General features: G+C 34.9%; 2 protein-coding genes across 2 annotated transcripts in view; one reads left to right on the top strand and one right to left on the bottom strand.

The window, feature by feature from the left end:
- Positions 1-898: 898 nt before the first annotated feature.
- Positions 899-6,250, bottom strand: LOC119633326. Its single transcript, XM_038026826.1, has 6 exons — positions 6,216-6,250; positions 6,056-6,147; positions 3,708-3,996; positions 3,420-3,630; positions 1,091-2,459; positions 899-1,029 (listed from the first exon to the last, which is right to left on the bottom strand). Exons 1-6 carry the CDS (start codon positions 6,221-6,223, stop codon positions 899-901), a joined length of 2,100 nt encoding a protein of 699 aa, XP_037882754.1. The 5' UTR covers positions 6,224-6,250.
- A 3,985-nt stretch (positions 6,251-10,235) lies between these two features.
- Positions 10,236-15,202, top strand: part of LOC119633843 — an 18,093-nt gene continuing 13,126 nt past the window's right edge. The window contains exon 1 of the mRNA XM_038027625.1: positions 10,236-10,887. The gene's annotated coding sequence lies outside the window, so the exon portion shown is untranslated. The remainder of the gene's footprint in view (positions 10,888-15,202) is intronic.

The raw sequence follows: 15,202 nt of genomic DNA, 5'->3' as shown, positions 1-15,202 counted from the left end.
CGCGAAGATTAGATTCTGCCTTTTGAACGGTTTTTAAATTCGCCATCAAAGTCCAAGGGTTGCTGAAATATCCAACTGAGTGTAAATATGCATACACAGATTCAGCTAAGACATATAAGAAGATTTATTAATGACCGTCCGTCCGCCTGTAAAAAGATTCGTAGTTGAGGAGATTGAGAAGTTGAAGAGAAGTTGAAATTAGAAAATAGAAAACTTCTCGTGTGCCTTACAACTTTTTTACAGTAGATCTCTCAACGGTGGTATAACCGATAACAAGGCTACCTAGTAGTTTAACATGGCAAGAGTCTTGATAGAAAATTTACTTTAGATGATAGATATCCAACAAATCATTCTGAGGCGCAGATAAGTTTCTTACAACATTCCAAGGCATGTCGGTATGAGAGAGAGAGAGAGAGAGAGAGAGAGAGAGAGAGAGAGAGAGCGAACACTCGCTATACAAAAATATATACTTCAATAAGAGAACAAGTAAAAACAGTATAGGCATTACGGGCCAAATACTCTACGCCAGTTCGTTTTCTGTTACTGTTATTCAGTTAATGACTTTTCAAAATAAGTCGTGGAAGTGGTCCGATTCGAACCATTTTCTAGAGTTGGTGTGTCAAATTGCATCAAAATATCTCAAAAGCAAAAATGCATTGTCAGACATCAGATGAATGGACGGACGGACAATCTTAAGATAACTCTATCTCATGTCCTTCTAAGTGTTTACTGTTTTAACATGTCCTGTACTACAAGTAGCCCTGGGCCGACACTTACTGTGATCGCAATGTTAAGCATAAAGCATCGTTTCCCGGAGCTGCTCGGTATTAAAACAAGAGTGTCGCGCATTTTCTTCTTTTTTTTTTTTAACAATTTATTCAATTAACATAATTTATATTTACAGGGTAGCATTTTCCATGTAATTCTCAAATGAACGGGAAATTTGCGAATGGTCCGGACCGAGTTCAGTATCAGCCATTATCGCTAAACGATATTTATCGCCGAAACGATGAATATTTAACGATAAGCCTGCAAATAATGATAAATGAATACAAAATAATTCGCATATTTTCGCATATTTTGCACTTACACGTCTTCGATTGAGGCGGTCTGAATAGTAAAACGTCATCAACTTGTTGACCCCAAAGTGTTTGAAATTCCGAATTTTCCCCATGTATTTTGGTTATAGTGACGGGAAAATTAAAAGAAAAATAATTAATACAGATTTTCGTTAAAACCCGTGGCAGTAACGCAGTAATCATGTCATGTTTCGTTTGTCCCATCGAAGCTAAATAGATCATAACTTGCTTAGATCTGATCTTTTCTATTATGGAATGAATTTGTTGCACATGTTTGCGATCGGGAATTTTTAAAGGTAATTGAAGGAAAACAACGCCACCTATGTTATCAGCTTTATCACCCAATCTCTCGGTAAAGTAGCCTTTAGCTATAGTACGACAAGTAGTATTCAATGTTTGTGGAACCGGTGCAGAATCCGCATAAGTTCTAAAGTAATCGTAAATGGCGCCGGCAACGCAAGCTAAAGTGAAATCCGATTCCCTTAAATCTTTATTAAAGGATACGCGTTGCCTTAAACGCTGAGCGTCGATTGACTTTGAAAAGGAGACAATTTTGCGACCGGAATAAGATTTCATATGCAATATATTTGGTTCACGTGTTGTGTATTGGAATAATTCTTCATAGATATTAACTGGAGCCTTGAATAATTCCCAACAAATTTTTATAAATTCAATTTGAGCGTAAAGTACCAATGGCACGTATATGGACAGTCGGCCGCAATAAGATGAAGTGAGTGTAGTTTGGCCTTTAAAGATGAGTTCGCGCAATGCAAATAATTCACAATAGATATGATACGGTATTAAAATGATGCCATTAATATTAATTTGCACAATGATCGTGGCCAAGGTGGTAACTACATTCACGGGATGGCATGATGTGAGTAACGCGTCTTTAGCAATTTTCCAAGACAAATTGCGACGCTTCATCTCTTGCATTAGCAGCTGATTGAATGTTAATGTATTCGATCGATACTTTAGATATTGGAAAGATCTTCTCTTCGCGATCTTTCTCAATTTCCACCAACTAATTAACGCTTGTATCAGTATAAAGAGTAAAAGGGATAGCAATTGAGATAAATAAGTTACTTTGAGACGATTGCAGTCATCGGGCGTTTCTAACGATTCAAAATTGTAGTTAAATTTACGCCACATATTGACAATCAATTGTCCGATATGTCTTAAAAGATTTTCTATGTGCTGGGGCTTGCGTACAAAGTAAGCCAAATTTTGATTACGTGAATTACGACGGCATGTGTCACCGAACTCCACAACAAGCTGGTCCGAGTTGTCCTCCAACATTAACATCTCACTTATATGTAAATCATCTTCTTCAGCTATAATCAAATGATGAATTTTTACCAGAATATAGTAGTGGTCGTTCTGGAAAATTTTTAGAGATGTTTATCAAAAATTTCAATTAGAAACAAGTAAGGACTTTATAATCCGGCAAGGCCGACCATTAGACCCTACACCACTTCGACTAATACAGTCATTCACTCAAAAAATTACACATTATGGCGTTTTAAAGCCCGCATATTGGTGATTGCCCAAAAGGTCACATGACTTGATCCATACTTACTTCCTAAAAATTGTATTATTTTTTAACGTTCATCATAAGAAAAGAGAAGTTAGACTTCCTCTCGATACGAGGGCTGGCTGTTCATGATAACCCCTATGTACGATGAAGCCTTAGAAAGTAGACATCCTGCATTCCAATTCCCTAGCGTTAATGTTTTTGCTCAGTTGCAACTATGCACGAATTTTCATCATAATATATATTTAAAACTAAGCCTTTCTCTGGAGGATCGGTTTAAATTTGGTCCACTTAACTTTTGCTTTCATCACAAAACATTAACAGTTAGGCGTTTTTGGCATAAGATTTCTTATCGTGGTATCCAAAATATACACCTATGGGGTCCAAAGTTGGTAAGGTTGATTTCTTTGCTAATTTACTGTTGTCAACCAACTTTCATCATCAAATATTAAAGATTAGATCTTTTTGCCAGTTTTCATAAAAACGTTTAAGTCAAAAGGTTCAAAAAATGACTCCACCCGATCCAACGTTTTCACATCAATTTAGAATGCAGATATACTGTCACTGGGCGAATTTTTGTCGTGAAATTCGCAAAATTACATAATTTGTTCTTGTAATGACTTATTAAAATAAGTCGTTATATGGGAAGTGGGCGAAAAAGTGGTCTGATCCGAACAACTCAAGCTATTGGATAGTGTCTCATTCCAAAAAGTTGAATTTAAACTTAAATCAGTTTAAATCTCTGCAATCCTAACCTACTTAGTTAAAGTATTTCAGGCACTCGTTAGTTTTTTTTGAACAATTACCTCAACGTTTTCACTCGAACCTTCGGCTTCTCTCGTTGATGTGGACGCCCTCAATGACGTGGGTATTACAATAACTTGCCATTGTGGAAGATCGGAAGGTATATATTTTCTCGCCAAATCACTAACAAACTCTTGAATATTACCATCATTCACCGAACGTCCGCGATAGACTTCCGTATTCAGTAAGATGTGATTGTTCACATTGAAGGAACTGCAAGCAACAAGATTCTTATGATATAAAAATTGATTGGAAAATTTTCTCTTTTTGCATATTATATGCAATCAGACCTGCTATCCTTCACCCAAGCGTAGTGTCCCCAGCACGTGACCAATTGTTGCCGCAATTTCGGAAATTTCAAATATCCCGCTTTATCTCGAGCGTTTGTCAGATATTGTTCGTAGAACTGCTTAATCTTGTCAAAATCGCACGGGCCCCGTATTTGCAAGAGGAAGTGAAATATGCCAGCGTTCCGAGGCGTATCGATCAGAGTGCGTATTTTCTTCGATTGTGAAATTAGTAAATTCGGATATTTAGTTGAGAGCACATAATAGACCAGCTGATTACTATAGTGGGCAGCTGTACGTGCGAAATGAAAATTCAATTTATTTTGGTAATGTATGAGTTTAAAATTTTGGAACTAAGTATACCTAAGATTTAGCTTAGCTTAGTGTGCAGTGGAATCGATGTTCCTTTACATCTTTAAAGCTTTCTCTAGAATATTCAGCTTTGTTCTAAATTTGTCCCTTCTATTCCACTGAAGTCAGATTCAAAAAAAAATTAAAAAGGCTCAACGCCCCTGACTATATTAAACACAGGTACTTTACTAAGCTTCTAAAATAATAAGTGCTGTAATAAAAGATCTATTTTAACATCTTCCGGATGTTACGTACACCCCCATGAACTGAACATACTGCAAACAACAAGTAGTGTATGGCATAAAAAGGCATCGAAAAGCTAGAGACAACTTGGCATTCTTGCAGGAGAGCATCTTCATGAATAAAGTTGAGTTTTGTCGAAGATGACAAGTAAAGCCACTATAGTGGGTATCAGCCAATACCCTACACTACCGTATAGTTGTTCATATCACGACTTTACAAATTAAGTTGCTGTATGAGATGTAGTCGGAAAACTGCTTCGATCCGAATTAGTTTCAATAGCATTCATCCTTGTGCCTATACACGCTAGTACGGAAGTACCAACGTTCATCAAAGGATCTTAAAAGCTTAAATCGAATCCATGAAAGATTGTGTGATTTCAATCCAAGTTAATTTATTCTTACACCGTAGAATACCAGAACACCAAAATCTGATTTTTCTAACCTAGCCTTGGAAGTTATGGACTTATGGTCTTGGCTATTATGTGGCACTAGGAGAGCGTTTACGCAAAGCGTTGCCTTTTTGTTTCAATGCGAAAAAATGTTCTTTTGAATCGTGGCGGATGGTGGAAAACCGCCAACACAGAACAATATGTCAAATAGTTAAGATGAACCGTTAACGTTAACGTCAAAGGCGAATATTTGTGGCGTTAAGCTCAGCCCCGATGTTTATTGGCTTCAGGAGGAACTATTAAAATTAACGTGGAAAAACTTCACTGTATTAAGCTTACGCTCAGCCCCGAATCATCATCATCGGAGAATTTGGTCGAAAGTCATCAAATACTTAAGGGCTGATTCAGGTGATTGATAGGGTAAGGAGAGTATAAGCTGCAATGTGCTATCCCGTCTACATTGCTCTCATTACTATTCAATTTTGTTCAATCGATGATTGATTGTTTGAACAACGCTCACACTCTTATGCAGGCACCAAGAAAATGACTCAGTTGACGACTAGCTTTAAAGAAGAAATTACTCTTGCGACAGGGAATTCATATGTTGTTGAAGGGTGGAAAAACTAGCGGGTAACGATGGACAATACTTTCTATAATTTGGCCACAAGAAGTTTTATAAACAAACCTTCAATTTTGAAAATTCCACTTGGAACTTATCCTCATTCGCTAGCTTTTCCATTTTCTTTCAGTCGCTAACTTCAGTTACCGTAGCTGTCAAATAGCATTCTTTCCGACCTACTCCAAACCATTTGAAATTGTGGCATTAGCTTCGGCATTTTCTCAACTAACTCTTACTCGAGAAGGTCCGATGGTTATTTGACAATTTTTCAAATCGAACGGAGAATTTGTTATCATTTGTCCAGATCGGTATAAAAATCGTTTATTCAAGCATGCCATGCAACCCGATGTAATGCAGTTAACAAGAACCGCGCATTTGAGAGACTCTGACTTAGCAGATATGCATGAGCAAAATATGCCGCAGCTTATCACAAGAATAAAAGAAAAGAAAAAAAAAAAAAAAAAAAACAAACTGTGAGTAATATTTGGTCAAAGATCGTTTTTATATGTATATATGTTTTTAAAAGTCAATAGCGAGAAGTTAACTGTTTATCGTTGGCAAGCGATTGGGATAAGTGATTAGGCATAAGCGCTTTTTAAAATATTCATGCCCTACCTATGCATAATCAATCCTATATGAAACGTATGTATATATACGCTTAGGCAGGTGAAGTTTTATGTTACATCTATACATATATCTATAGATATATATCTATATATATATATATATATATATTTGGTTTTCCCTTACCCACAAACGACAATATAATAATTGGCAGTAGCATGCAAGCTATTAGGAAACATAAGACCGTTTTCAGTAAATATTTCAATTTATTAAATATTCTGAAAAATGAAAATTATTTTATTTTGCTTTTCTTGCTTTCACTGTAAAACTTCAAACACACGCATACTTTTCCATTGTTGTTGTTTTTTTTTTTTTGTATTTTATAAATATATACATATAAATATATATATATATATGTATATTTTTTGCTTGCTTGCTTGGTTTTTAAATCTAACTTTGAATTTTTTTCACTTTTCTTCCGTTTTGTTTGTTTACCAAGCGAGAAAATACGTTAAATTCAAAGTTAAAGATTTATTTTGCAAAATTGAGACGATTTCAAATGCAAGTACTAGTCGTATCATGTTCTCTGCTCAACTGAGTTCTAATTTGCAATAATATTTATTATGCATGCATATCGCTGCTTGGGAGACGTCGTTTCTTATCAGCTTTCTGATTGCAATTAACAGAACATTTGTCTATTAAATAATAAAAAGGCAGCCCAAGAAAGTTGTCTGTTTAGAACAACTTTGCTTTCCGCATCATTTGCAACATTCTACTATATGATGTATGTGTAGATATGTTCATGTATCGATAAATGGCGGTTTTCTGATCTAAGCAGCGAAATTGAAGGTTTTTGCCTTTTGCAAGTTTATATTTATACGTTTCCGAGAATCAACTAAACTATAGAAATTAACTCGAGAGTGTGTTCTTTCTCAACTTTTCAGACCTAAATGTAAAGGCTCCAGGCAGAAAAAATAGCAGACAGAAAGGGAGTCAAATTATACTTACATCTATATATATATATATTTACATATATATGTGTGTGTAGAGTCATGTAAGTGTTTTTCTCTAGTTGTAATGCAAGCGATTTTTTGATCCAGTAGGCCTTGACGTGCGAGAAGGTCTCGCGACAAAACAATTGCACTGTTACGGATCTGAGGTTTGCTGGAAATCAACTAGTTGGTGCTGTGACGATGGGTGTCGCTTTAATCTAAAGGCCGCTTTTAATTCTCACTATAAACCGGTAATCAAGTTAAGTTCTAGAGACATGCTGATTCTCAAACTATGGATATATATGTTAGATATCAATCCATACTGAAGTTAGAAAGATATTTGTAGTCTTTCTTCCCGGTTTCACTTGTATTAACTAGAACAGTGGAGCGCAGTGGAGCGTTATATAATATATTACGTGAAAGCTGAAATCTCTCTCTGAATACTTTTACTAGATTTCACTTCTGGATATACGCGTAAAGGGGTCAAGGGCATGACAAGGAGGAATGTCGTAAGCGACATTGTGCAGCAAAACTCGTTTGGCTAATCTCGCTGCAAAGATTTTTTGATCTTGATGATATACTCCCCTTCGCTTGGACACTTATTAAGGACGTCGATCAGATACTCTCGACGGCTACAATTTTCGAATGTATTTTTGATATTAAGAGCTTCGATAGATGAAGAAATTTCTGCATAGAACTAACGTATGATGAGATTCCTGACTTGTTGCTAAGTGTTGCAGGTGGAGTGACAAAAGCGCTATTTCCTCGCTCCTTGGTAGTGTCGTGAACGAGTAAATAAACTATGTTCTCCTTAGGGGGCAATCTTAAGCATTTCTAGTGTATGATTAGCGTAAAAGTCAGATCGGTATCTACGAAAGTTCGCTTATTATTGATTAAAAAAACCGACAAATTTTTTTCGATACAATTTCTTTGATTATTGGACGTGTGCTGGACGAGTTTTATAAATTACATCTGCACGTTTTTGATTACAATTTCGCGGCATGAAGAAGAGATAGACTCATAGATTGAGTGTGCGGGACGGACTTGCCGCGACGTTTATTACAGTGACCAACAATTATAATATGAAGCACCAGTGATGCAAGTAAAGTAAGCTCTGAGCGACTCACTTCTACTATATGAACTCACTGATAATCCTTTTCTGAGTTGATTCAGAATTAATCCCTGAATGGAAGTAAACCTGCTCTTCCACTTGCTTCTTTGGCGAATTAATCTCCGAATCGATGCAAGTCTGTTTTTTTTACTTGTTTTCTTGCATTCAGAATTAAAGGCTGCCTTTTCATTTATTCTTTGGCGCCCTTCCATCCATTTTTGTGTAGAGCCTACGAGTCGGGATATTCGAGTCATTTTGATGAAATTTGACAGACAACTAACGTTTTGGTCCAAAGTCGAACTCTATGAAAAATGGACTGGATCGCACAATGTTTCTGCTATCATATTACGTCGTGCTCTGGAAAACTCCTCAGGAAATAGTTTAGGGTATTGAATGATCGCAGTTTCCGGGGTTATAAAGTGGGCCATAGAAATCTTGATGATTATTAAAAGAAAATGTTCGTTTTCTTTGTCTTCATTGATAGATCTTGATCAGACCAAATATATTATTCGAGCACAATCGAATTTCAACAAATACTCTAAGGGGATAAAATACTTCTTCTTATTCACATAGCCTGTTTAATCGATCGTCAACGAAAATTTTGAGTTCTTCGCCCCCCCGCCGCTCACCAATAGAGTTCTTTCTTAATCCTAAAACTATGCTAATGGCAACCACAAATTTTAGAGGAAGAGATTCACCTGTGCTGCAATGCGCATGGGCTAAGGAAAATCTCATTGCACTTGGGAGAGTAAAAATTTTCTCTAAGCATAAAAAAAAAGTTGTAAGCATATTATGCATGCAATAAATATCCTGATGAGTATAGTGGCTGCTGGCTGTTCGTGCGTTCGGTTGTTTGAAGAATTGGTACGCTGCGTTGAATTGCTGCTGATATTTCTTGTTTTTTTGGAAGTTTTGTTTATCTATTTAAATAAATATTTTTTTTTTTTTTCATTTAAATGAAAACGAAATAAAAAATAACAGTGCATCAGAATTACACACACTTTTAGATTAAATAATAATAATAAGAAGAAAAATACTAATACTAGAAATGAAAATATATCAAGTTTAAAAATTGGTTCGAAAACAATAGAAAATCCTTACAGCGTTTCCCTAGAAGTTTTCATTGTGTAAATGAACGGTGAGAAAAAAAAAAAAAAAATGAAAAGAGAATTATATCCATACATATAGGTGTATGTGCATAAACGAGAAACGAGAAAAAGTGATACAAATGCGGAAGTCGTGTGTTCGTATGCCTGTACGCCTTTAAAAGATAAAAAAAAAAAAAGAAGAAAATTAAGAAGAAAAAAAACATCCTCCAGCCCGTGTGCTCATTTGTTATAGTTGGGTAGTGCTCGTGGGAGTTCAAAATATTGTATAATAATAAGTATACCTGCAGAGTTATATACAAATCTTTATGCATTTCATCTACTACTACTACCACTACTACTACTACTACTACTACTGCTACTACTACTCCTAATGGATGTCTATCAATTCGTTATAAAATTAAAATTGGATTAAAATTATAACGATTATGATGACGCGACGACGCGTAACGAAATCCGACAAAATTTATATTCAAACCAAACAAGTGAAAATGTGCTTTTAATTAGTCGCCTGGCATTAGGCGATCGACTACCATTTCTTGGAAATTGTTATTGAAATAATAAAAAAAAAGTAAATAAATAAATTAGAGTGTTTTAGAGTGAAGAAGAAGAATCTGTTGTGTTGTGAGTCTAGAAAAGAAAAAAAACCATTTCATTAAATCGTACAAACTTTTAAAAAAAAACAATATAATATTAATATTGTATTCCATGCTTACATACGTACATACGCACACACACGTATGCATACACACGTGCTCAGCTAGTGCTAGCACGTAATTGTAGGATGAGTGTAATAATAAAAATAGAAAAAGTGTTACACTTGACGTATCACTGCTCCTAAAAATCTACTACAAAAAAAAGAAAAAATAAAAAAAAATAAAAAAAATAAAAAGAAAAAATAAGAAAGCCTTACACCATAATTACACATATACAAACTTACGCACAAAAGAGAAAGAACCTACTTACCCAACAAACAAGCTTGCAGTCGGTTTAGGACTGGCAGTAAGTCAAATCAAGCCAATCATCCGTTAGAGAGGCGGCGGACGAATCGGTCAAAAGCATACAAGCAGTTAATAAAGCAAACTGTTTGTGCGTGTGTTTGTATGTGTACGTTTATGCATATGTGTGTGTGTGTGTGTGTGTGTGTGTATGTATGTATTTGTGTATAGTTCGTATATGCATGTATGTATGCGTGCATACAAACTGAAATAAATGTGAATGAAATGATATAAAACGCTTTTCATTCTTCATCTACCACCCACATGCACATCGATAAGAACGCTTACAAAAACAATGTCGGTACGTTGCTGCTGTCGCTGCTGGTGTTATTGTAATAGTAGACTCTGCTGCAGAGAGCAGTATTGGTGACGGTTGCGTTGTTGGTGATGTTTACCAACGCCATACTACAACAGTAAAAGCGAACAAATTCACATGACAGCCGTTCGAGCCAAACGACAAGATTCTATAGCGATTCCACATACGTGTGCATGTTTTGTACTAAACATCTAAATATATATATATATATATATATATGTATATATATGCAGTTTTATATTCATGTCAAACATATGAAAAGCCAATTTCAGAAAGTACATATAGCAGCAACAACAAAACCAACAAAAACAACAACAAGAACAACAACAACAACAATAAGTTTTACTTCTCTGCCAAAAACAATGCTCTGAATGTATCGTGACAACGAATATAAGGAAAGGAAATATAGCCAACGCTTTTAGCGGAATATAAACCAGAAAGCAGAAAAAAAGCCACATATATATACACACACACACATATATATACCTATAAAAGGTGGGTCAAGTGTAAATTTTAATAGATATACCACGAGAGAGAACACATGGCGCATTGTGTTAAAAAAAATTGAAAATAGAACAAGAGAGAGAGAAAGAGAGAGTGTGTATGTGTATGCGATTGTGTTACATATGTAACACGTAAGCTTAGGTCGAAATTTTTGCACTCACCCACCAGTAATTGATTACATATATATGAAATAAAAGCAGGCTTTCGTTACACCTCCGCTTATCGCTTTCGTTGATCTTACATTTATTGGTTAAGTTGAAAGTTTCCGTCTTGGTAATAAGATAACATATAAAATTACTCTTTTTATTTAAATATTGAAAACACTTTCACCTTTACGTTCAATTACTTTAATTAAGTTTAAGTAGAGCTCATATGTTTCTACAACAGATCGCTTGCCTTTGATTGTAAGCATTCGACCACTAGGTGTTCATTTGATATTGAGTAAATTCATGTAGAATGCATAAGAAATGCGCATCGATTTATCATCAAAACAGACTAAGTCGAAAGTTCAAACCGATGAATAAGAGTGTAGTAAGTACCTCCATGAAAACTTTTACACCCTTTTAGTCATTATGACAGCACTTGGTAAAGATAATTAAGATTTGTGATATTTTATCAAGAATAAATCCTTTAAGAAGCCCCAAGAACTCTTGAGCAAATAACATCTTGTGGGATAAATGCCATTTTATGTTGAAATTCTGCCTCCAATGATTTCTGAAAAGTGTGTGCATTTCCTTCCCTACTTACACGAAAGCGATTAAGAAATTCTTATTTGAATACATAAAGAGTTTATGCTTGATAACAGTTTTTAATAAAAGTTGTTTTGCTTACTTGAGATTACTCTCGGGTGATACCCTGAAAACAAAAAACTTAAAATTTCGCCATCGGTAATATAATGATTAACATTCGGATACTTTACTGTTACTCTTATACTGGGGAATAAACAATGCATGCATGGGGAGGTGACCGGGGTAATTATAGTGTTTAGGTGATTCCTTTCTGGACTTCGATGAAGTGAAAAGGCATACGCCGACCCATTATCGTTATCCATTTAATACATGGGCGCATTTGTACAAAAATCTTATTAATTTTCATTTGGAAGCTACTTGAGCTATTGAGCCGTTCATTAACATGTAGCGCAATAGCGACAGTCAAAACGTGCTTTGCACCTTTCTAACGATCTTTCAGATATTGACGCTTAAAGGATCTCGAATATGAACTGAAGCTTACTTGTAATGCTTACCTTCTTACCAGCCGACGGATTAGTGATATGGAAATAGAGTAATCTAAGAAATTTAAAATTCTTGGTCTAAGGCATCCTTGTCGTGTCGGGTTTAGTTTTTTTTCAACAATTGTCATTATTTTTATAATTTTTATGTTGTTTTTATGTTGGTACCCTATACCACTTGTGATGCCTGGTACATCAAATTTGTGCGGGCCCACTCTTTCTTTTATACTTTTAATTATACAGAATCAGTTTAATCAGAATCAATCCAAGTTTGTCAGTCCATCTATACCTTTCTGATAGCAGTTTTTCCTATATAATATCTTGATGAAGCTTGGTACACCGAGCTATTTTGGTGCAAGCACGCACTTCATTGAAAATGATCCGGATCAGTCCACTTGTTCGAACACTTCCCATATAACATAGAAAGCTGAAACGGTATAATTTTGTTCTAATGCATCTTACCACGCTTTTCAGCTCACTACGAATAAACTGAAAATTTGAATTAAAATTTTATCCGCCTGAGCGACTGAGTTGACAGAGAATCTCGACTAACAACTCAATGGTCGAGTTTTCAATGAGGCCGATAGCCTTAGATCTTAATGCTTTAAAACTTTATTCCTATAATTTATTTATCTGGGTCAAATTTTATCTTTGGCTGTGCTCGGATTATTGCTGACACTAAAATTTGTGCAGCAGTTTTTTGGAAATATCTTCACATAATCAAAAGTTATAGATGAAAATATGGAAATGGAGATGGAAAAGTGGTCAGTGTTTTTTCGAGTTCGTGTCAGTTTCTTCTATATTATAGGCACGTTTGTTGACAAATCACACCCATTTCAAGGAATGTTTGTGCTTAACTTTTGCTTCCAATCATTATTTTTGTGACTCAGCTATTTCCAGAAAAATTACGATTCATATTTTGCTAGAAACAGTTATATGTTATCTAATTGATAGGCATTTAAAGGCGTTCTCATATAAATACCATTCGATAAAGAATTTTAGTAATTTAGTGTTATATGCCAATTCTGCGAAGCTCAAATGTTGCAGAAGGTGAAAGTGTCCAACGCGATAGTTCTAGAATTAATTAAGCGCAATATTTTATTTTTCCAATAAACTCCGCTAAATTTCTACAAACTTAGATGTTTGCTGATGTTGTTTTAAAATAGTGCGGCGGTTAATTATTTTTGGTGGTTTCTTATGCAGAAATTGTCCTCCTCAACTAAACAACTACGTCAACTTCGCTTATAAGTGGCTTAGGATGTTATTATTGTTTTTATAATTTATTAAGACCGAAGAAATAAAATCTAGGACTAAAATAGAAGAGGATAGTTAAGAGAGAATAGTTAAGACTATCGGCTCTCTTTCTATTTTGGAAGCATAAACTAAATGGTTAGTGTAGTCGCTTTAATAAAGTTAAATATTTAATAGATATTAAGCTCTTCAGGTACTTTCTATATACCAATTGGTTTAGCGCTTTTGCGAGCTGCAGGTGGAACACAAGGCAGGCGGACAGATGGACGGATGAACAGACAATAAACAACACGATATAATAAATGTTGGGTCTATCTCAAGTGCATCTCCGCAAGCTTACTATATCCTTGGACCAAAAGTGGCGTAATGATATAATAGACGACGAGGATAGTATATTGAAAACAAAGTTTTATAACAATGATTCATATGTACTTATAAGTTCATAGCTTTCGACAAACTACTAAATGCTTAAACTATGCCTTCATTTTCTTTTAACGAAGATTTTTAAGCATTCTTCAAAATATTATGGAAGAATTCCCTCCTTACCTTAAGCGAAGTTATTAAAGTGGAAAATTTTTGATTTTAGTTGAAAATTTCAATTACATATATATATACATACGCTTAGTTTTAACTAAAACTCGACAGATTTATGTTCACTATCAGAGAAAGTACCAAACATCTGCAGTATTTTTAAATTGAAAAGAAAATTCTTTGCGCACACAAACATCATTCAATCCATATTGCTCCACCACGATACGTATACATTGAAGAAAATTGATTGCATTTAGAAAAGAAAAATTGAATGAACAGAAAAGATAGTGAAAAAACAAGCGATTCTATTGTGCCCAACATCATAAGAGGAACAAAAAGTTGAAGGTACGGTAGACGATGTAGTAGTTTTCCTATTCACCGCATTCCTAACGGATTATTATCAAATTTGAATTTCATGCAAGTCTATCTGTCAAGTTATGGGAGTGTTGATAAAAGTACCATGCGTTGAACAAAACTTGAAATGAAAAACTGAAACTTTGTCACATACGTTCTTTGTTTGTTGATATGCTCAGGTGAGTTTAAATAATTGGCGTGATTCGTGCGCAAATTATTAACTGGCGAGTAATAATTGGCGAAAATTGGAAATTTTACGATTTTGCTGTTAATTATTTGAAAATTTTTGTACAATTTTATATAATTTATATTTTAGAACGCTGGACTTACTCTCATGACTGCAAATAGCAAAAGTCTTAATAGTAGTATAACTACGAGCCCGCTTTTTTTCGAATTTTTTTTTTTTTTTTTTTTTCTAATATGGCCACATTTGCTATTCAAAGTATTGCTCGTCGTTGGTCACTACTTTCTCGTCATCTGTTGGGCAACAAATTTGGTCCAAAAAACATGGCTACGTTTTGATAACTGTCTACTATAGGACGCACGTTATTTGTTGAATGCTAATTTCAGTAATTTGGCGACAAGGCCTAATCTTTACTATTTTATGATGAAAGTGATTGCTAAGGTACCAATTTGACAGATAAATATACTGTAATAAGTACAATATTTTGCAACCATTCAATAAGTGTCATGAACCTATAATCTCTTTTAGTTTATAAGCGAAGTAGGTAAAGAATTATTTCAGGCAAAAGCACGTAGGGCATAAAGTCTTGCCCGATAAATTGTACATAACACATCGCTTAACAAAGTCGTAGGATGGTATATAGATATCGCCAGACTGTTGTTTCACTGAAGCTTTTTATAAATTAACGATAACTGGCACGTGTAGACTAATGTTCCGAATATCATGAAGTTTGTAACATGTCGTTTGAAGATCTAATA

This window comes from Glossina fuscipes, unplaced genomic scaffold, assembly GCF_014805625.2.
Source record: "Glossina fuscipes isolate IAEA_lab_2018 unplaced genomic scaffold, Yale_Gfus_2 2, whole genome shotgun sequence".
NCBI lineage: Eukaryota > Metazoa > Arthropoda > Insecta > Diptera > Glossinidae > Glossina > Glossina fuscipes.
The sequence above is the reverse complement of the archived record's forward strand: the minus strand, read 5'-3'. Positions and strand labels throughout refer to the sequence as shown.